Source organism: Arachis hypogaea, chromosome 4, assembly GCF_003086295.3.
Source record: "Arachis hypogaea cultivar Tifrunner chromosome 4, arahy.Tifrunner.gnm2.J5K5, whole genome shotgun sequence".
Taxonomy (NCBI): Eukaryota; Viridiplantae; Streptophyta; class Magnoliopsida; order Fabales; family Fabaceae; genus Arachis; species Arachis hypogaea.
In genome coordinates, this window is record NC_092039.1 from 118,520,101 (window position 1) to 118,541,287 (window position 21,187).

The 21,187-nt window shown below is 31.9% G+C and overlaps 1 protein-coding gene across 2 annotated transcripts; it reads left to right on the forward strand.

Moving 5' to 3' along the window:
* Window positions 1-542: 542 nt before the first annotated feature.
* On the forward strand, window positions 543-3,194 carry LOC112797531 (WRKY transcription factor 28). 2 transcript variants are annotated; one of them, XM_072234700.1, is made up of 2 exons: window positions 543-1,163; window positions 2,767-2,896. In XM_072234700.1, exons 1-2 carry the CDS (start codon window positions 625-627, stop codon window positions 2,813-2,815), a joined length of 588 nt encoding a protein of 195 aa, XP_072090801.1. In that variant the 5' UTR covers window positions 543-624; the 3' UTR covers window positions 2,816-2,896. The 2 variants fall into 2 exon arrangements, with proteins under 2 accessions (XP_072090801.1, XP_025696304.1); XM_025840519.3 differs by having other exon boundaries at window positions 547-1,163; window positions 2,858-3,194.
* The last annotated feature ends 17,993 nt before the right edge of the window (window positions 3,195-21,187 follow it).

The following is a 21,187-nucleotide window of genomic DNA, read 5'->3' on the forward strand; positions in this document are numbered from 1 at the left end:
CGTAAGTGTTTAAAGAGCCTACTAATTAATTAGCTTGTAATACTAATTTGTGGTGGGTTTTATTGTTTTTAATTTTTTCCTTTCTCCCTTAACTTTCAAAATATATAATAATTTTAAAAATTTAAAACTGTCAGTATAAAATTATTTTAAATATATATCTAATTATATAACATCGTATTAATAAAAATAATTATAATTATATAATTGTATATGATTATATTAAAATTAAACTCTATTTAAGTAGTCTTCATATTCTAGTATATATACATCTATATTATACGTAATTTTTTTTACCAAAGATAGGAGATTCGAATCCGTAACCTTTTAATTGAGTATGGAAAGATTATGCCATTTGAGTTATAACTCATTGGTATATTATACGTAATTAGTTTAGAAGACAATATATAATAATATATATATATAATCCCCTTAATAATTAATTAGCTTCAATAATAATATATTTTCCTTGTTGTAATTAAGTGTGAGGGCTGCCAAATGTTTTCTACCATCTACTACCATATCTTCTTCAGTAGCCTCTATAAAATTCAACCCTAATACATATTCTCAATCTCTCTTTCAATCTTCATTACTATTCCATTATTCTCAATCACAAACACAACAATAATGGAAAACCATGACCCGCCAAATCCTCCACCACCACCATTATTACTATTGCCAACACCCCAAGATAACCACCACAACAACAACAACAACAACAATATTCCATTTGTACCCTTCACATTACCTTCCATGCTTCATCAAAACCCTTTGCAAATGGAACCTCAATCTCATCCTAATGATAATAACAATAATAATAATAGCCTTGGTTGTGACATCAATGATGACTATTATTGGAGCAACATTAGTTATGTTTTCTCCGGCAACGGCGGCGCTGACCACAACAACGTTAGTGATGCCAAGGAAACAATAACGACCGCAATGGAATGCGGTTCTTCTTCTCTTCATCCTTCTTTCAATATGGCCGAAAATGTCATAGAAGAAAAGGAGAAGAAAGAGAAAAAGAATATAGTTGGAAGAGTGAAGAAGGCAAAAAGAGTGGCAAGGTTTGCATTCCAAACAAGAAGTGTTGATGATATATTGGATGATGGTTACCGCTGGAGGAAGTATGGCCAGAAAGCAGTGAAGAATACCACATATCCTAGGTATGTATAATATTTTGGCAACTACTTTAAAGAAGATACTAAAAATATTTTTTCATCATGATTTTTGTTTAGAAAATGTCACTTATTTGTTTAGTAATATTTTAAATAAAAATAGTATTTTTATTTTAAATAAAAATCAAATCCTACAACTTATCATCTAATAATTAAAATGAAGTATTTTTACATGATGACAATTATAAAATCTTTTTTAGAATAGTTATTTATTATTTTTATTTAATCTTGTTAGGTGAAAACTTGATTATTTTAGTATGAATTTAATAGTTAAAAAATTATTATTATTTAATAATTTTTAATTATTAATTTTATATGGATATATATAATTACACATGAGTCTCTATACATAGAAAAACACTTGACTATAAAGTATTTATTTGAATTATGAGGTAAAGTTACTAGGATTGAGATTCTTTAGGAATTTGACAGAAACAATTTAAACAGAACGTTTTAAAGAATATATCGTTAAAAGAAAGTTTACGAAGTAAGCATTTTTATTAAAATTTGGTTAATATTTAATCAATAAAAAAATAAAAATGAATAATTTTATATTATTAAATATAATTTTATATTATTAAAAATACTAATAATAATTCATTAATAATTATAAATCACAAAATTTGTTAGTTTCTAGCACTCTTCTATTATTAATTATTAAAGATGATGTTTTTGAATGAAAAAATTGACTGAACTCAAATATAAGTTATATTATCTAGTGAAGTGTCTTTTTTTAATAAAAAACAATTAAAATTCAATAACAAACAAATCTAAAAATACAATAAATTCACAAAATGCATTTATATTTAAATTTTAATGAATGATATTTTCTCTCACAATTATATTTAAAACTAGGAAGCAATATTAACTTTGTCATGAAATCATCATTTTTTACAAAATTTTAAACTAATAAAAAAAGACATATACATAATTATTTTAACACATACAGTCAGGAGTTTTTTTGTTTTTTGTGAAATTTGTATGTATAGTTTCTTTTTCTTTTCAAATCTAATTTGGGATTAATTACTAATTTGGTATCCGAAAAATTTAATCACTGACAAAAAGATTTTTGAAAGATGTTATCGACAAAAACAGCTTTTTAATGATTTGAAAATGTGACAAAAATAACCAATAAATATTATATTTTTTGCAAGTGACAAAAAATTTATATTTAACAAACGACGTATTCATTTGATTCAAATTTTTATACCAACATTTGAATAAATATTTAGAAGGTGCACAACAAAATTCGAAGCAAAATTTAATCTTGATTTTTTTATTTTTCAAAAAAATGTGGTCATTCATACTAAAACTTTTTTTAAAAAAATTCACTTCACAAAAAAATTTCAAATTTTATTAAGAATAAAAAAATATTTTTTTAATAATAATTACAAAAATTTACATTAAAATTTGATCTTTAAAATTTATTTTTAGAATATATATTTAATATCTAATTCTTTTTGTCTCATTTTTAACTTTTTGTGAGTTTATTTATTATTAATTAACATCTTTTGAGAATTTTTTTATTAACGATGTAAATTTTTGAATTCCATTTTATTAACAGTTTACTTTTTTTTTAATTTGTGGGTAGCTTATTGGTTCTATATATGATGTTTAAATCGAATGAAGGGTTTATTTAGTTTGTGTTTGAATGAATTGATTGTGATGGATACAAAATGAAGAAGCTACTACCGTTGCACGCATCACACATGCAATGTGAAGAAACAAGTGCAGAGGCTGTCGAAAGACACAAGCATTGTGGTGACAACGTACGAGGGAATTCATAACCATCCTTGCGAGAAGCTTATGGAAACTTTGACCCCTCTTCTCAAACAGATTCAGTTTCTCGCTACCATCTAATTAATTCTACTATCTGTAACATATATATTTGCTATGCTTGCATTGTGAGTTGTGATGATTTCTGAACTTAATAATATTTTGTGTGTATATATGAATCCAGATCGGTGATCCTGATTGCTTGCTTCTGTAATAAAATTAACGTAAATTATATTTTATATATACCTTAAATCTAGGCTTAAACTTATGTTAAAATTAAATTATTTATTTGTGTTAAAGGTATAATAATTTATATGTCATCTTTTATCAACTTATATTAAGTTTTGAAAAGAGTGGTATAATTAATGAGAATTTGTTACATTTTTTTCCGGTGGAAACTCACCTGCAGTCGACTGCAGGTGAAGTTGCTTCTGGATCGTTGACACGTGTTACGTTTAAAAAAATCAATTTATTTTATATAAATGGTTTATTTAAAAAAATCGGTTTGAATAGATCAAATAACTACTTTTAGAATAATTTAAATTCTTACTGTATGTTATTCCTAAATTCCTAACAGATGAATTTGATATGTTCTTTTTCTTCATTCATATTGACCAATTTTTTCTTTAAATTTATCTGAAATTTTTTTTATTTAATTTTTGTCAAATATATGTATACAAATTGTTTGAAAAAGTAAAATTTAGTATTCTGAAAAAGAAACAAATTTCACGGTTTTTTTATAGGAATGACATAAATGATATCATCTGGCTTTTTTTGTGTCTCTATTTCTATTTTCTTGATGAGTTTTGTTTTGTTTCTCATAACTTACATTTTCAGCTGCTTTTAAATTAAGCTGTAAATAGATTTTAAATTAAGCTGTAAAAATATGTTCAATTGCAAATTTATCGTTAAATTAAATTTTATGGTAATCAATCAATTAACTTTTATTTTACTAATAAACTATTTTCATGCAAATTATTGTTGATTTTTCAATATTATTCTATAAATAAATTATTTTTTTAAGATAATAAAACTATAATTTACTTGTCTAGAAATTATGATTTCACTGTCATGCACGTTTTTGTGTTTTTATTTATCAACTAGAATTTATTTTTTAATGAAATTAGAATTTATTTTCAATAAAACAAAAGTATCTAATCAAAATATTAATTTGGTCTCCTTAAATAATTGAACATAATATTATTAATTTTGTCTACAACAAAAAATTTTAATAAATTTTTTCAAAATAAAATTGATTCAAAAATAGAGAAAAAAAAAGAGCAACTAATGAAAATATTTATTTTGACATTGCCATCAAGAATAGGATAGCCATAGAAAAAATTCAACCAAATAAAAAGGACCTAACTCATACAATTAAATTACCATCGTATCATCACAATAAACTATAACATCACCAACTAAAGAGACATATAACAAATATGAAAGAGATCATGCCAAAATTTCAACAATGCTCATGCTATCAACTAGTCTACGTTATACCATAATTACATTTTTATCTTCCATCACATGAAATTGCCATGAATTATCTTGGCATTTATGATCCTAAACATCAAAATGGTATGATGACATAAATATGTACGTATTTATTAAATAATTTTCATCATTCATGGAGGAATGAATAAAAACATAAATTAAGAAATACATTTAAAACAATAATTTTGATTAAAAAATATAAATAAAAGGAACATATCTAATTGAAAGTTTCATATTAGTTCTGAAAAGGGATTGAAAGAGAACGAATTTTACATGCGAAACGAAGAAGAAGAGAATAAAAGTAACTGCTTGGTCCAATTCAAATCGGTTTTTTTAAATAAACCATTTATATAAAATAAATCGATTTTTTTTAAACCATATAATAACAAGCCATCCAGAAGCAACGACTATAGGTGAATTTCTGCCTTTTTTTTTTTTCCCTCCTGTACATTTTTCATCATCTAATATTCTCTTCTTCATATGACATTTTAATTTCCTTTTGTGCACATGCTGTATTTTGGAGTATATAAAAGAAGAGTGATTAATCTTAGCTTCTCGTGCTAATTAGTAGTAGTTCATATATACTAATATACATTATTCCCACTATTACAAACCATCAGAGGAGACTAGTATAGACCGAAGTCCCCCCAAAAATTTTCAACAACTTAATATACATACCCAATAATATATATCCAAAAAATTTTGTCTGTGGCAATAAAATATATATAACAACGCAATAATTTTTATAATTATATTTTATTATTATAAAACATAATTAATCTTAAAATTATCCAATAATAAATTAAAATATTAAAATAATAATTTAAATAATAACATATAACTTTAAATTTTATTTTTTTAAAGTTTTATATTTTAGAAAGATTGAATACTTTTTTTATCAATTCAAAAAAATGTTTCTCTTTTTATATATGTTCTTGTAACTCTATGTCCATAATTTATTATAAGACTCTTTATTTTAAATTTAAAAATTTTTTTTATTAAAAGATGTCGCATGAATTGTTTTGAGATTTAAGCTCCAATAATAATGTTCTTTTAAAATATTTTTTTATTACTAAAAATATAAATTTATAAACCTAAATTAGTTTATTAATAAATATAATATTGTTATAGAAATATAATTCACAATTCCACAAAAATCTAAAAATACAATATGAATAAAAACTACTTAGCAAACCAAACATAAAAACACATTAATAAAATTTTACTATACAATAACCATTAGCTAAATAATAACAAAATACTAATAAAATTTTAAAGCAATGCTAGGAAACCAAAAGGGTATTAGCCAAAAATCAGCCAAATACTTTTGGGTGAATCCAAAATCTCTACGAGTTAATATATATGGATGTTTCTTATGCTAAGTATCAGAATGTTTCTTTTTCATACTAAATGGATGTTCTTTTATATATTTTTCGATTTTTTTTTTGTATTGCAAATGTGAATATCTCTGTTTCTTTAAGAATTTCATATTTTTTTAAATTTTATACATATTTAATTATTTTTGCTAAAATATAATTAAATGTTTCTTTTATTAAGTATTAAGATATTTTTTTATATTAAATAAATGTATTTTTATAATTCCTCTCATGGCTATTCTGATGAGAAGCACGGGAATATGAATGCGCCACCGTGGAAGAATACCAGTAACGGAAGTTTGGAGTTCTGATCCAGTGTGCGGGGTAGGTAGATCCTCGCCCACGTGCCCTTTGATTTGTTGATGGAGAGGTCTTTGGAGAGAACCTTGGTGGGGAGGTTGGGATCTGGTGCGGGAGGGCTCTCTGGGGGCACGGATCCGCGCCTGACGCTGTCGTTTCTATTCAATACGAGGTTGAGTTGTCTGTATGGATTTTTATTGTGCTTGTTGAGGACGTCCCGGAGAGCATGGAAGTCGCTGGCGCTTCCAGCAGCATTGGTGAGAGAGAGGTGTGTGTGTGATTGTTGTAGGTGGGTAGGTTAATGTGAGAGAGAAAAGGAAGGCTTTTATAGGTTTTAATTAGGTTTACTTAATTAATTTTAAATTTTTTAAATTTTGAATTCTATAAATTTAAAATTAATTATTAATATAAATTAATGTGATTTTGTTTAGTTTTTGGCTGATAACCTTTTGGTTCCATATACTTTTCCAAAATTTTGTCGTACAACAACCATTAACAGACCGAAGCAATGAGCAATGCAAAGTGAAAACCAAAGCAGACGAGCAGTGATGCGAAGCGAAGTCCGGATCAGCAATGACGGTGATAGCAACGCCAACAACAGTGACGCTCGCGTGCCATAGTGGTCAGTAGTAGACCTAGAGAACAGAGAAGGAAAGTATAAAACTTGAAAAGAGCAGAGAAAGGTAGGAACAGGGAGTTAGTTTTGGAGTAATTAGGAATTTAGGGTTAGGATACTTCTCATTTTCTTTATTGTTATTTATTTAATTAATTTTTATTAAATAATTAAAATCAAATTTTATATATTTATAAAATCAAATCTAATTAAATGTCCTTCAACAACATTGTGGTAGTGAGAAATGGAGTCAAATTTATTTGTATAATGGAGGTAAAAAATATTTGGTTTGGCTAGGTAGATGATAAAGAATTTAAACAATACAAACAATCGATTGAAAATTTAGTCCAATAAAGTTAAAAAAAATATTCTACTTAAATTATTTAACAAAAAAATTTCATTCAGTAATTTAAAAATTTTAATCATTCATTATATCCTAATTTACTAAAATACCAGCTTTTTCTCCAAATTTTTTATTGTCGTTGCTGTCGTTTGGTCGTCAACAAAGACTCTCATCGACGTTGCTCTTCTTCAAACCGAAAACGAACGGTGCCGTTGGGCTCCTCCTCATCGTCACTGCTTGGCTTACCACACACCATCACTGACGTCACTCCCCTAGTTAAAATAACCATTTACTTAAAAACAAAAATAATCATCCGCATACTTAATGAATTGAACATCCAGTATATTTTAATTATATATAACTAAACCCAATACAATCAAAATAATCATCCACATAAGAATTAAAATAATCATCTGCATACTTACTAAAATGACCATCATGAACTGGCCATTGAAGTAGCTTTACTGAAAGGCCGTGTCAAAAACGACGCAACGACCTCCTCCTTCAACGGTTCGATAACTACTGGCGACGGCCACCAGCGAGGATGATGGTAGGCGGTTCCCTTGCGTGGTAGCAAAAAATCGATGCACTCCAGTGGTCACATGCTTGCACTGGATATCTGTATATTAGATACACTGATGGAACTTCTTCACGGTTCAAATACATGACCAGGTGAGGAGGCGGATCGATCTCCATGCAGAGCTCAACGTCCTTTGCTACGGAGGGAAAGCGGCGCCAAGTGAGATTTCAACGGTGTCGACGGAAGGCTACGACAGCATCGGTACGGCTGGTGGGGGTGTAACGGCACAAGATAAAGATCAGAAAACAATGACAATGAAGATGTGTATTAGAGATTATAGTAAAATTATAAATAACTATACGTAGTGTAAATACATTTAAATGTTAATCCTAATTTTTAAAATTTTAAATATTAAAATTAAATAATTAATTAATAATTTAATTTTTTATTTTAATTTTATATAATTTTTAATTTATTATTCATATTGTTCGCAATTATTATCGTTTCTCTATACTTTTTCAATAAGATTCACTGTTATGTATTACTTGGAAATTTTATAAAATCTAATAGAGAACTTACTCCTACACATTTGCGAATATATTTATTCCGTATACTTTTTTGGTTTTTCACAAAATCACTCAATTTAATAAATAAAGAATTAATTCGTCTTGTATATTTTTATATGTTTCGACATATTTTTTCACTTGGGGCGTCCAATCTTCTTACGAATGGGGAGCTATGACTATGAGTATGCTCTCCAAGTTAGGTCAGATTAGGGGTGTGCATGGTTTGATCCGGTTTGAAGATCTAGTCCGGGCTCGAGCACTTTATGATCTAATTTTGTGTGATTTCATCGGGGTTAGAGTCGGGTAAGGGTCTTAAAAATAGACCCGGTCATTATTTCGGGTCGGATCCGAGCCATAGCTCGGGTCATCCGAAGTCAGCCCGGTGGCCCGGTCATCATACACAATTAATATTTTGTTTTATTAGTGATGGATGATGGTTATTTTTATGTAGAATTTAAATATTGTAAAACTTAATATTTTGTGTTATTAGTTATTATAAGACTATAAGTTAATTTTTTTGTTTAAAATATATAAGATTTTAGACTAATGCATAATATTGTGTTATTTGTATATATTTAAATATTTGGTGTTATTATATAATATTAGTATTGATTATGGTTATGCTTTAATTTTAGAAAAGAGTTGGTCCTTGTTATATTTTTTTAAGTGAATCTTACCATGTCAAATAATAGTTAGAGTCTTGAAAATTTGGATATTTTCACATGTTAACTTATAAGAAGGTACAAAGATAATGTAATATTAACGGTCCGGTTTTCACCTAATTTTTATCCGGTATAATCGTAGCCCGAAAGTGTATAGGTTTCATTGGGTTTAGGGTCGAGTTCGAATCTAATAAATAGGCCCGATATATATTTTGGATCAGATTTAGGTCACATCAAACCCGGTTTCACCCGACCCATACACATTCCTAGGTCAGATAATGGATCGGAAGATCTAGGTTTGGACCCAATCGTGTTACAGCGACCCAACTTAATTAACTTCTTCGGCCGAGTCGGGCATGTACGACTTTGGGTCTTTAACTTTGGGCCATTGATTTATGGTCCTGATGGAAATAATATTCATATAATTTTAAATAATTATAATAATAGGAAACAAAAAAAATAATTATAATAATATGATGGCTGTTTTTTTGTTGAGGAATTTTTATTTTTATAAATTAAATAAATGTAATAATTATTAAAATAAGTAATTTTAAAAATATTTATCGAAATAAATATATTTTTTATCTCGTTTACACTATATAAAATTATCTCGTTTACAGTGTAAACGAAATAAGAGAGTGATATTTATTACTATAAATATTTTTAAAATTTTTATATTTTGATAATTATTATATTTATTTAATTTATAAAAATAAAAAATCCTCTTGTTGATTGCATTATAAAAAATAGAAGTTAAAATTAAATCTTTTTTTTTTCTTTCGTTAAGACATTATATAATTATAAAATTAACACTTCGAAAGTGTGATCGATTATAAGATGTGTAAGCATCTATTCCTACTTTTTTTGTCGGGCTCTAAGTCTCTAACATCTCTCTCTATTTATATTAAGTGAATTTGATTGTTATATATATATATATATATATATATATATATAATTTTAAAGTCAAAATATATCACATGTCAATTTTTTATTACAATTAAAATTAATTTTTTTTTAAATTAAAGAATTTTTCTTTCTTTTTTACTAATTTTATAACCAAAATGTGTCACATGTTATTCTCTCATTGTAATTGAAATTAAATTCTTCCTTCAAAATTAAAAAATTCTTCCATCTTCTTTACTAATTTTACAACCAAAATGTGCCACATATCACTCCCTCATTGCAAACTAAATTAAATCTTTCTGTCTAAAATTAAAGAATTCTTCCCTCCTCCCTTTTCCTTTCTCTATTTTTCTCATTTCTTCAACCACTCTATCTATTTTATATATCATTATCAATATCAATGATTATTACTAATTTGACAATCAAAATGTGCAACATGACATTCTTTAATTGCATTAAAATTAAAATTAAAATATTAAAATTGAAATATTAAAATACCTATATTATGTATCATATATTACTATCTAATTTAATAATCAAATGTGTCACACGACATTCTCTTATTAAAATTGAGTGAAAACATTTTTTTCAAAATTAATAAACTCCCTTCCTAAATTCTCTCATTTACCTCTCTCCATTTTTCTATTTCTCTCTACATTTTTACTCTATATATAATTTATATTTTATATTAATAGTTTGACAAATCAAAATATGTTATCTAATAATTTTTTATAATTAAAATAAAAAATTTTCTTTCAAAATTAACAAACTGTCACTCTCACTCTCACTCTCACTCTCACTCTCACTCTCACTCTCATTCTTCATCTTTATCTTTCTCTCTCTTTTCTCTCATTCTCTATTTTTCTATCTTTTCCTTCTACAGAAAATAAAATTAATAAAATAATATAATTTAAATAAAAAGTATTATTAATATTGTTATTATATACATAGGTTTTTAATTTATTATTTAGTTTTAAATTTTCACCGCTTATCTTTCTAATTTATATTTTCATTTCTCTTTTTTCAAATATTTATTACATATAATTTTGAGAGAATACTAATGTTATAATTAAAAGTTAGAATCAAGATTTAATTATTTAAAAAAAATAATTTTGGGTTAATTTTATAACTATCAGTATAATTTTTTTATGCTAATATTTAATTATATTTTTATATACATAGAGAAAAAAAATATTATTTTTAAATAGCAAGTATAAAAAATAATTATTTCTATTTATAAAATAAACTTAATAGTTAGCACCTAATTAAATATAAAAGTATACATGTTAAATTGTTTTAAATTTTAGATAACGAAGGTTAAAATTAATTATTAATAAAAAATTAGATTTTTTCATATAAAAATAATAAATAAAAATCTAATTTTTTTTTATCTGCAGATACTTAACTTTTTTTAGTTAAAGATTTTTGTTAATTTATAATTTTTTTTGTAAAAGTAATTTTATTTTATAAATTTTTTATGCTATACATAATTTATACTATCAAAATAAAATAGACCATAATTTTAAAAAATTTATATTCCCATAATGTTATTACGAGTAAAAATACTAATATACATATATATATATATATAAAAAAAATCAATCTCTAAAAGAATTTGTTGTTGTTAATAACAAAATTTTCTCTAAAATATCTTTGTCAATACTAAGTAAATGATTGAAAAAAAGTTAAAAAATAGAATTAAAATATATTTAACCAATAAATTTGTTGTAAGAAATATATTAATTATTAAAACATATTTCTGCTATGAATAGCTCCCTGCAAACCATAATATATTTGCAATATTTACAAGTTCAAAAATATCCAGTACGTACCACCAACCAATCATAAAGTAGTTAGAATATTCATAGCAAAAAATCATAATATTATTCTTATCTTTTGTTTCTTCTCCAACTTTTTTGTCAATTTTCTTTTTGAAAACTTTTTTGTCAATTATTTCATCAACACTCACTAGTCACTACTACTACTACTGCAGCATTTTTATATCCACTCCCACCGGCCAGTCAGATTCTTCCACTTTTTTTTTTCACCACATTTTTTTTTCTAATTAAACTAAACTTGCACATATTTTCAAATTTAGAGTAAAAAAAAAAAAATTATATTGCTTTTAAGGATGACTTTGTTTTCCAGCATATATAGGGAGTAAAATTACACGTGCTTTAATTTGTTCATTGATATCAACATATTAACTAAAAAGGATATTTGATTTAATTTATTGCAGATCAAAATCAGTTTAATTTGCCAACTCAGCGACTTGAAAGTTGAAAATGAACTAATGAAGGGCCACTATAATAATGAATAAATTCATTATTATCAAATAAATCTTTCTGTAATCTTCTCTAAGTTTCTCCCTGTAGTCCCCACCATCCTTTATCATTTGAGGTTAATATATTACCAAAAAAATAAAAGGAAGCTATATTGCTGCTGTTGCACCTTAACATAAGGGTTGACACGTTAAGACTTAAGAATAAGATTCGTAAAGCAATTATAAATATACACATTCCTATTTTCGTTTAGAAGGCTACTCAATCACTTTCTTCTCTCTATACTCATCAACGTGGATCACCTTTATATATTCCATCATCGAAACGGAAGCTATTCTCTCTAGATATTTTTTTTAAGATAATATTTATTTATATTAATATGAGCTACAATTTGTTTTTTTAATATGTAGGGTTAATTAAATTGTATGTAAGTGCTAATTATGGATATTCAACTTACTAATTCATGATAAAAAAAAAGTGAATGCTACCTAACTCCTTTTAAAATAATATGTAAATTATCTTTTATGATCTGTCATATTTTAATTGGTTATTATCTTAACCATAATTAAGTTATTTTGTAATTTATTATTTAAGATAAGTAATAGGTATAATTTTTAAAAATATCAAAATTTCACTTCCGTTAATTGAAATACCTTTTTCACTCCTTAATTATTTCTTCATCGCGTATCTTCGATCCTTCTAAGTGTCGCGTTGCCGTCGTGACAAGAAGCGGCGACGTCGTCGTCATCTACTGCACTCTTTCACGCAATCTCTCTTTTTTAGTGCATTATTCTTTAACTACGTTGTTAAATTCCTGTCTTTTTTAGTATAGAAACGCCGATGTCATTACTATCTCCTAGTAAACAGCTCTTTTTGCTGTGGATCACTCCTTACTAACATAATAATAGTTAGTTTGGTTATTAAATTTTTTTATTAAAAAAATATATCTTTATTTAATATAACAAAGTAAATCTATTTAGAGTACTTAAAATATAATTAAAATCATGAACATATAAATATAATAGTAAAATTTGTACTCTAAACAAATAAATATATGCTTTATCATACATAAATTATTTAAAAAAATTGAATAAATTATTAAAATTAATAACAAAAATTTAAAATGATAAAATTTAACTTTTTTACCGTATTTTTTATAATATTTTATTCTTTTAATTTTTAATTTATTAGTACTTTATTATTTAATTAATAATTAAATAAATTATTTTTATGATAAAATATTTTTTGTATTATCTTAAAAAAGAGACTAATATAAAAGTTTAAAAAATAACGTAAAAATAATATTTTAAATAAAAAATATTTAATATTAAAATTTTTAAATACAAAAATAAATTATATAAATATTTAACAGATAAATATAAAATACATGTCTAAAACAAATAAAATATATAAATAGAAGTATTCTTGAGAAATAGAGAATGATTTTTGTCTGTTTTATTTATTTTAAGCATGTATTTTTTATTTATCTTTTAAATATCTATACAATTTATTTTTGCATTTAAAAATTTTAATATTAACTATTTTTTATTTAAAATATTATTTTTACGTTATTTTTTAAACTGTTATATTGGTCTCTTCTTTAAAATAATACAAAAATAATTTTTCATGAAAATAATTTGTTTAATTATTAAGTAAATAATAAAGTACTAATAAATTAAAATTTAAAAGAATAAAAATACTATAAAAGATACTTGTAAAAAAGTTGAATTTTATCATTTTAAACTTGTGTTATTAATTTTAACCATTTATTCATTTTTATAAATAATTTATGTATGATAAAAGGTATATTTATTTGTTTAAAATACAAATTTTATTATTATATTTGTATGTTTCTAATTTTAATTATACTTTTTGTTACGGTGGGTAACCGGAGATTGATGGGTTGGATGGAGTTGGTGGCCTAAATGTGTGAAGAAGGAGGATTCCGAATAGATCTGCAACTCGGGAGGCTCCGTCCGACTTGTTTGTGCGAGGAGATGGGGGTGGTACCTGCAAAGACACTCCGATGCCTAAGTTAGCAAGGGTGTGAGCAGGTCTAGAGAGTATTGGGTTTAGAGATACCTGAGGGTGTCAGTGTATTTATAGTGGTGAACCAATAACCACCGTTGGAGTAGTGCCATATTTTTAGGGCGTTAACCGTCCCATTATCTTAGGGAGGTTAAGATATGGCTCGCGGAAGTGGTTAGAGAGATTCTAGGGATAGTTATTCATTTAAATGAGTGTTTATCCGCCAGCTAATCTCGTGCCCGACTTCTTTAGAACAGGTCGTGGTGAGTACCGACTTCATAGGATGAAGATTGGTACTGGTGAGACCCAACCCTTTGGATTAGGTCCTTTGCTTGATCCTGGGCCTTTATTATTGGGTCAGGGTATGAACAGTGCCCCTACTCGAGCCCAATTTTTTCAAGATTTGGATTCGAGTATTCTACTCGGGGTCGTAGCCGACTTATTGGAGGACCGACGTGATTTTCTAAAACCGACGTGACTTTCCATGTCCTTTTGGTTCTGACAGTTACGTCTAATCAAGCGTCGTGTCCGTTAGGGATGTGCGTAGGTCTTGGTAACGGTGCATTTCTCATTAATGACTGCCCCGCTTTTACCATTATGCCCCTTAGCATGTTTATAAATACTTTCCCTCTCTTTCATTTTTTCGTTTCTGCAATTTTTCAAATTTCTTCTTTCTTCGTTCGTGCTGCGTTCTTGCGTTTGGGGACTTCTGCTTCTTCCAACCTTCACTTTTGGATAAAGGTTAGCTTTTCTTCTTTCATGACATGCTTTGTGTTTGCATGCTTTTATCTTGTAGGTAGATAGGTTGGTTTGTAGATTTTGGCTCCGTATCTCCTCCCTTTAGAGACCGTGTTTTTGATTTTCCTTTTCTTTTTCTTTTGTAGGTTTTTGTCACCCTTTATAAGAAAAAAGAAATGGCTTCCGTAGATGTTCTTTCTCAATGGGTTGATGTCACGGTCCTAGGGGAGGAACCCTTGGTCGATGCTGAGTTTATTACTCATCTTCGTACTCACCACAGGATTTGTACTTCTGAGGAGGACGAGCCAAAGTATGAGTTGGTAGTCCCGGGCCAGAAGACCGGGTTTGTTTTGGAAGGGCCAATGAGGCAGCCCCTCATTTTTTCTTTATGTATGAATGTATGATCACCCGTTTGGGTGTTTTTCTTCCTTTTTCGCATTTTGAGATGTCTGTTTTACACTACTGTCGAGTTGCCCCTACCCAACTTCACCCCAATTCTTGGGGTTTTCTGAAATTTTACCAATTTATTAGTCACGCTTTGGACTTTCCGACCTCTTTGAGGATTTTCTTCTATCTTTTCCACATGACTAAGCCCTTTAGTGGGCTAAATAACAAGCAGCAATGGGTGTCTTTCCGAGCCATACAAGGTCGGAGAATTTTTACCCTTTTTGACGAATCCTTCCACGACTTCAAAAATTATTTTTTCAAAGTGCAAGCTGTAGAGGGTCACCACCCCTTTTTCTTGGATGAGAATTCTTCCCCTCGCTTTCCCCTCTATTGGTTGGAGGCCTCCCCTTGTGAGAAGTACGGTCTGGACGACCTGGATGAGGTGGAGGCGGCCATTGTGGGGTTTTTCCTAGAAGTGTGGGGGAGGGCCCCATACTTGGATACTAGGAAATTCCTCCAGGGATCGCCGACCTTTGTTCAGTCGCAACTAGGTAGTTTTTATATATTTCTTATTTCCGACTTGTGTCTGCCGACTTGAGGTTTGCCGACTTGTAATTTTTGCTAATTGTTTCTTTTGCAGACATGGCAAGGAAGAATGCTCAGGAATCTTACCAAAGAGTTCAGGAGGCTAAGGCAAGATCTCGGGCTAGGACTGGTGGTACCAGGGCAATCGTCTCTCCTCCTCCTCTTCCTCCTCCTCCTCAGACTATGGGGACTCAGCCCATTGTGATTTCTTCTTCAACTTTGTCTCGGCCACTCCCCTCCGCCCGACTTCTTTCTGAACCAGAGAAGAAGAAGCGCAAGACTTTAGAGTCTGGCTCTTCTTTTGATGGTGGGGTTAAGGCGGATGCTCTTGCATTCGTTCGAAAGAACATCTATCCTCATATCAGTATGGATGATGTTTCTGTTCGAAACCACCTCACCACTCTGGCTGAGGAGAGTTTTAGGGCGGCGGGTGTTTGTGGCAAGCTTTTGGATATTTTTGAGAAGACTACTCTCAGCTCTTTGGGGTTAACCTCGAAGGTTGAAGAGCTGGAGGGGAGGCTTCTTTCTTATTAGGAGCATGAGAGGGAGTTGAAGGAGGAGGTCGCCAAGCTGAGGGCGGAGAGAGATAGCCTTCGGGAGAAGGAGAGTAAGTTGCGGGCCCAATGCAACATGGAGGCGAGTTTGAGGAAGACAGCACAGGAGAGTTATCAGAGTTTATTTCAAGATCTTGTGTTTGTGAAGAAGGATTTTCTGAACTCTCGAAATGCGTATGCCGAGTTGGAGGATTCTATCGCTGATGGTGCCGAGGAGGCTTGGAGGATTTTCAAGGAGCAGGTCGGAGTTATTGCTCCTGATTTGGATCTTTCTCCTTTAGATCCGGACAAGGTCGTCATTGACGATGCTATTGTGGATCCTCCTGCCCCCGTAATTGTTTCCGAATCAGAATTGAAGACTCGGGGGCAGAGGATTATTGAGTCCCCTCCTCGTTCCAAGGACGCTTCAAGTTCTTCTGTTGTTCCTCCGACTTCCTCTTCATCTCCTGTGGATGCCTCTCTTCCCGGCCCTGGTAGCGCTCCTCCTGACTCTGGTGGTGGTGATCCGTCTACTCCTCTGCAGAAATAACTTTTTTATGGCTATATGGGGGCTCGGCCTGTGAGCCTCCCCTTTTTTAAACTCTTTGTTTGTTGGTGGTGTTTGGACAATTTCTTTTGGCCTTTCAAGGCCGTAAACAAAATATTAAAAAATACTCTTTTTTAATAAGGGTTTTAAATTAACAAAATAAATACCCTTTTTTGGATAAGGGTTTAAGTTACCTTATGCGTGTATGCTTTTCTGATTTTGATTTTCCGAAATCCCCTTGATCTTTTTCTGAAAAACCTTTCCCTTTGGCTTGTCTGTTTTTCTGAGCCTTTTTGTTTAAGGACTTTTGGACAGCTTTTAAACTTTTTCCTAGGTTTTTTCAGTCTCTTTTTGTTATTCCCTATACTCAACTTTGTTTTATTGAGTTCTTATGACTTAGGTTATTTTTGCGATGCGTTTTTCTTCTACTCGGTTCTTCATTCGAAGTGTTTCCGAGCTTCTCTACTCGGGTTTTCATTTCGACTTATGAGTCGGATCGTTTCCGAGTTTTTTACGATCAACTTATATAACCTCTTTACACCGACTTGTACCTCGTCGTTTTATCCAACGACCATTTAGGTCGGTTCATGGGATTTTTACGTTTTGTCGAGCTTAAGTCGGCGCGTTTCGTAGAAAGACTTGGAAAATAGAAAGAAGTTTATAAGAGATATTGTAAATGAAAAAAGATCTTTTATTGATTGGGGAGGTACCTTCTTGCTACTAAGGGTTTTTAATAGCCTATTTTCCCTTAGCCTCTACTATGATGCCTCGTTAAAAATCCTTCTCCAGAAAAAACCCTTTGATTTTCGGAAAAAATCATGAAGTTGGGAAAAGATTACATCAGGGAGTAGAGTTCGCTTTTAACTGTAGTACCTTTTCATATTATAAGCATGCCACGACCTTGGGAACTCAGTGCCGTTCAGGTCGGTTACTTTATAATAACCTTTTCCTAAAACTTCGTTGACTTTGTATGGTCCCTTCCAATTAGCAGCAAGCTTTCCTTCCCCTGGTTTGTTAACTCCAATGTCGTTTCTGATTAAGACCAAGTCATTCGGGGCAAATGTTCTTCGTATGACTTTCTTGTTGTACCTTGCAGTCATCCTTTGCTTCAATGCTGCTTCTCTTATCTGGGCATCTTCTCGGACTTCGGGGAGCAAGTCGAGCTCCTCTTTGTGCCCCTGTATGTTTCCAATCCCGTCATGCAGAATTACCCTTGGGCTTTGCTCATTGATTTCTATTGGTATCATTGCTTCTACGCCATAGACTAGTCGGAAGGGCGTTTCTCCAGTGGCGGATTGGGGCGTTGTCCTGTAAGCCCATAGCACTTGGGGGAGCTCTTCAGCCCAAGCTCCTTTTGCTTCTTGCAATCTTTTCTTTAGCCCTGCCAGTATGACTTTGTTGGCTGCCTCGGCTTGCCCATTGGCTTGCGGGTGCTCCACCGAGGTGAACTGGTGTTTGATTTTCATATTGGCTTCTAGGCTTCTGAAGGTAGAATCGGTGAATTGGGTTCCATTATCTGTAGTAATGGAATAAGGTATCCCATATCTTGTGATGATATTTTTGTAGAGGAACCTCCGACTTCTTTGAGCGGTGATGGTGGCCAATGGTTCTGCTTCTATCCACTTTGTGAAGTAATCTATTCTCACGATCAGGTATTTGACTTGTCCTGGCGCTTGGGGAAAAAGACCTAACAAATCCATTCCCCATTTTGCAAAGGGTCATGGAGAAGTGATACTGATGAGCTCTTCTGGTGGAGCCACGTGGAAATTTGCATGCATCTGACATGGTTGACACTTTTTCACAAATTCCGTGGCATCTTTCTGCAAGGTCGGCCAGTAGAATCCAGCTCGGATTACTTTCCTGGCTAGTGACCTTGATCCGAGATGATTTCCGCAGATCCCACTATGTACTTCCTCCAATACCTCGGCAGTTCTTGAGGTCGGAGTTATCTCTTAGGAGTTTAGTCAATTCTTGTTTTAGGGTTTCCCCTAGGTTGACTCCTATATGAGTATTTTTCCCTTCCTCTTTGCCGACCTGTATCTCCTCGGTTTTTCCTCCCGGTTGTGGTCGCAGCTCTTCTCTGGCCCTTGCACCGCCGAGCTCTATTGTGTGAACTTCTCTGCCCTTTCCTCTCAGATTTAGGCTTTCATTGTAGCATTTCCTTGCCAACTTTTGATCCCCTCTTACCGTTGCTATCCTTGCTGAGGTTGGAAATTTCATGCAAAGGTGGGGAGTGGATACCACGGCTCCGAGTCGATTAAGGGTAGCTCTGCCGATTAAAGCATTATATGCTGACCCCACATCAATGACTATGAAGTCTATACTCAGAGTCTTTGATTTTTTCCCTTTTCCATAGGTGGTGTGGAGGGGCAAAAATCCCAGTGGTTTTATTGGCGTGTCCCCTAATCTGTATAGGGTGTCGGGGTAGGCTCTTAATTCTTTCTCATCCAACCCTAGCTTGTCAAAAGCGGACTTAAAAAGGATATCTGCCGAGCTTCCTTGGTCTACTAGGGTTCTGTGGAGATGGGCATTCGCCAGGATCATAGTTATTACTACTGGATCATCGTGTCCAGGGATTATTCCTTGCCCATCTTCTTTTGTGAATGAAATAGTGGGGAGGTCAGATGACTCTTCTCCGACCTGGTAGACTCTTTTGAGATGTCTTTTGCGAGAGGATTTGGTGAGTCCCCCTCCCGCGAACCCTCCTGAGATCATATGGATATGTCTCTCTGGAGTCTGCAGCGGTGGGTTTCTTCTATCCATATCGTCTCGCTTTCTCTTTCCATGACCGTCCGACCTTTCTATGAGATATCTATCAAGCCGACCTTCTCTAGCCAGCTTTTCTATCACATTTTTAAGGTCGTAACAGTCGTTTGTGGAGTGACCATATATTTTATGGTACTCACAGTAATCGCTGCGGCTCCCCCCTTTTTTATTTTTAATGGGTCTAGGGGGTGGCAATCTTTCAGTGTTACAAATCTCTCTGTATACATCCACTATAGAAACTTTCAGAGGAGTATAAGAGTGATATTTTCTTGGTCTCTCGAGACCGAGTTCTTCCTTTTTCTTGGTTTCCCTTTCCCTCTCTTTTGTTGAGGGAGGGGGCCCAGGTCGCCAACTCAGGTCTCTCAACTTAGCATTTTCCTCCATATTGATGTACTTTTCAGCTCTCTCCTGTACATCACTTAGAGAAACGGAGTGTCTTTTAGATATGGATTGTGAGAAGGGACCTTCTCTGAGTCCATTGACTAACCCCATTATGACTGCCTCTGTGGGCAGGTCTTGAATCTCTAAACATGCTTTATTGAACTTTTCCATATAGGCTCGTAAAGATTCTCCGACCTCCTGTTTTATTCCCAAGAGGCTCGGTGCATGTTTCACTTTGTCTTTCTGGATAGAGAACCTCATTAAAAACTTCCTTGAGAGGTCTTCAAAGCTAGTAATCGACCTCGGGGGGAGGCTATCGAACCACTTCATCGCTGCTTTCGATAGAGTGGTCGGGAAGGCTTTGCATCGCGTAGCGTCGGAAGCATCAGCTAGGTACATCCGACTTTTGAAGTTGCTCAGGTGATGCTTTGGATCTGTGGTTCCGTCATAGAGGTCCATATCAGGGCTTTTGAAGTTCCTCGGAACTTTTGCCCTCATTATGTCCTCGCTAAAAGGATCCTCCCCACCTAAGGGCGGCTCTTCTTGTTCGTCACGGGAGTTGCGACCTTTGAGGGAGGATTCTAACTTTAAGAGTTTTCTTTCTAACTCTTTTCGTCGTTCCATCTCCTCTTTTAGGTTCTTTTCAGTTTCCTTTTGTCGCTCCCGTTCTTGTTCTAACTGTTCCAGGCGACTGTGGACTAATCCCATGAGTTCAGTTACATGGGATAGTCCCTCTTTCTCTGATTCGCGTCCTTCTGAAGAGTTTACCTTCGGGTTTTTTACTCCGGAGGTACCTTCCCTGTGTTGATTATCAATTTCCTGGTGGAGGGTGAAGTCCGCATCGTTATTGCCTGTGTCCAGATTCTCTTGCTCAGAATCTGTCTCCGCATGACCTTCTTTGTGGGATCTGTCCGCCATCAGTGGTTGATCTCTCGAGTCCCCGGCAACGGCGCCAATGTTACGGTGGGTAACCGGAGATTGATGGGCTGGATGGAGTTGGTGGCCCAAATGTGTGAAGAAGGAGGATTCCGAATGGATCTGCAACTCGGGAGGCTCCGTCCGACTTGTTTGTGCGAGGAGATGGGGGTGGTACCTGCAAAGACACTCCGATGCCTAAGTTAGCAAGGGTGTGAGCATGTCTAGAGAGTATTGGGCTTAGAGATACTTGAGGGGTGTCAGTGTATTTATAGTGGTGAACCAATAACCACCGTT

Excerpts from the sequence above, each read along its gene's own strand:
- LOC112797531 (XM_025840519.3), top strand. The coding sequence starts at position 625 with ATGGAAAACCATGACCCGCCAAATCCTCCACCACCACCATTATTACTA. Across the intron at positions 1,164-2,857 it reads AAGAATACCACATATCCTAG|AAGCTACTACCGTTGCACGC; the intron begins GTATGTATAATA and ends TACAAAATGAAG.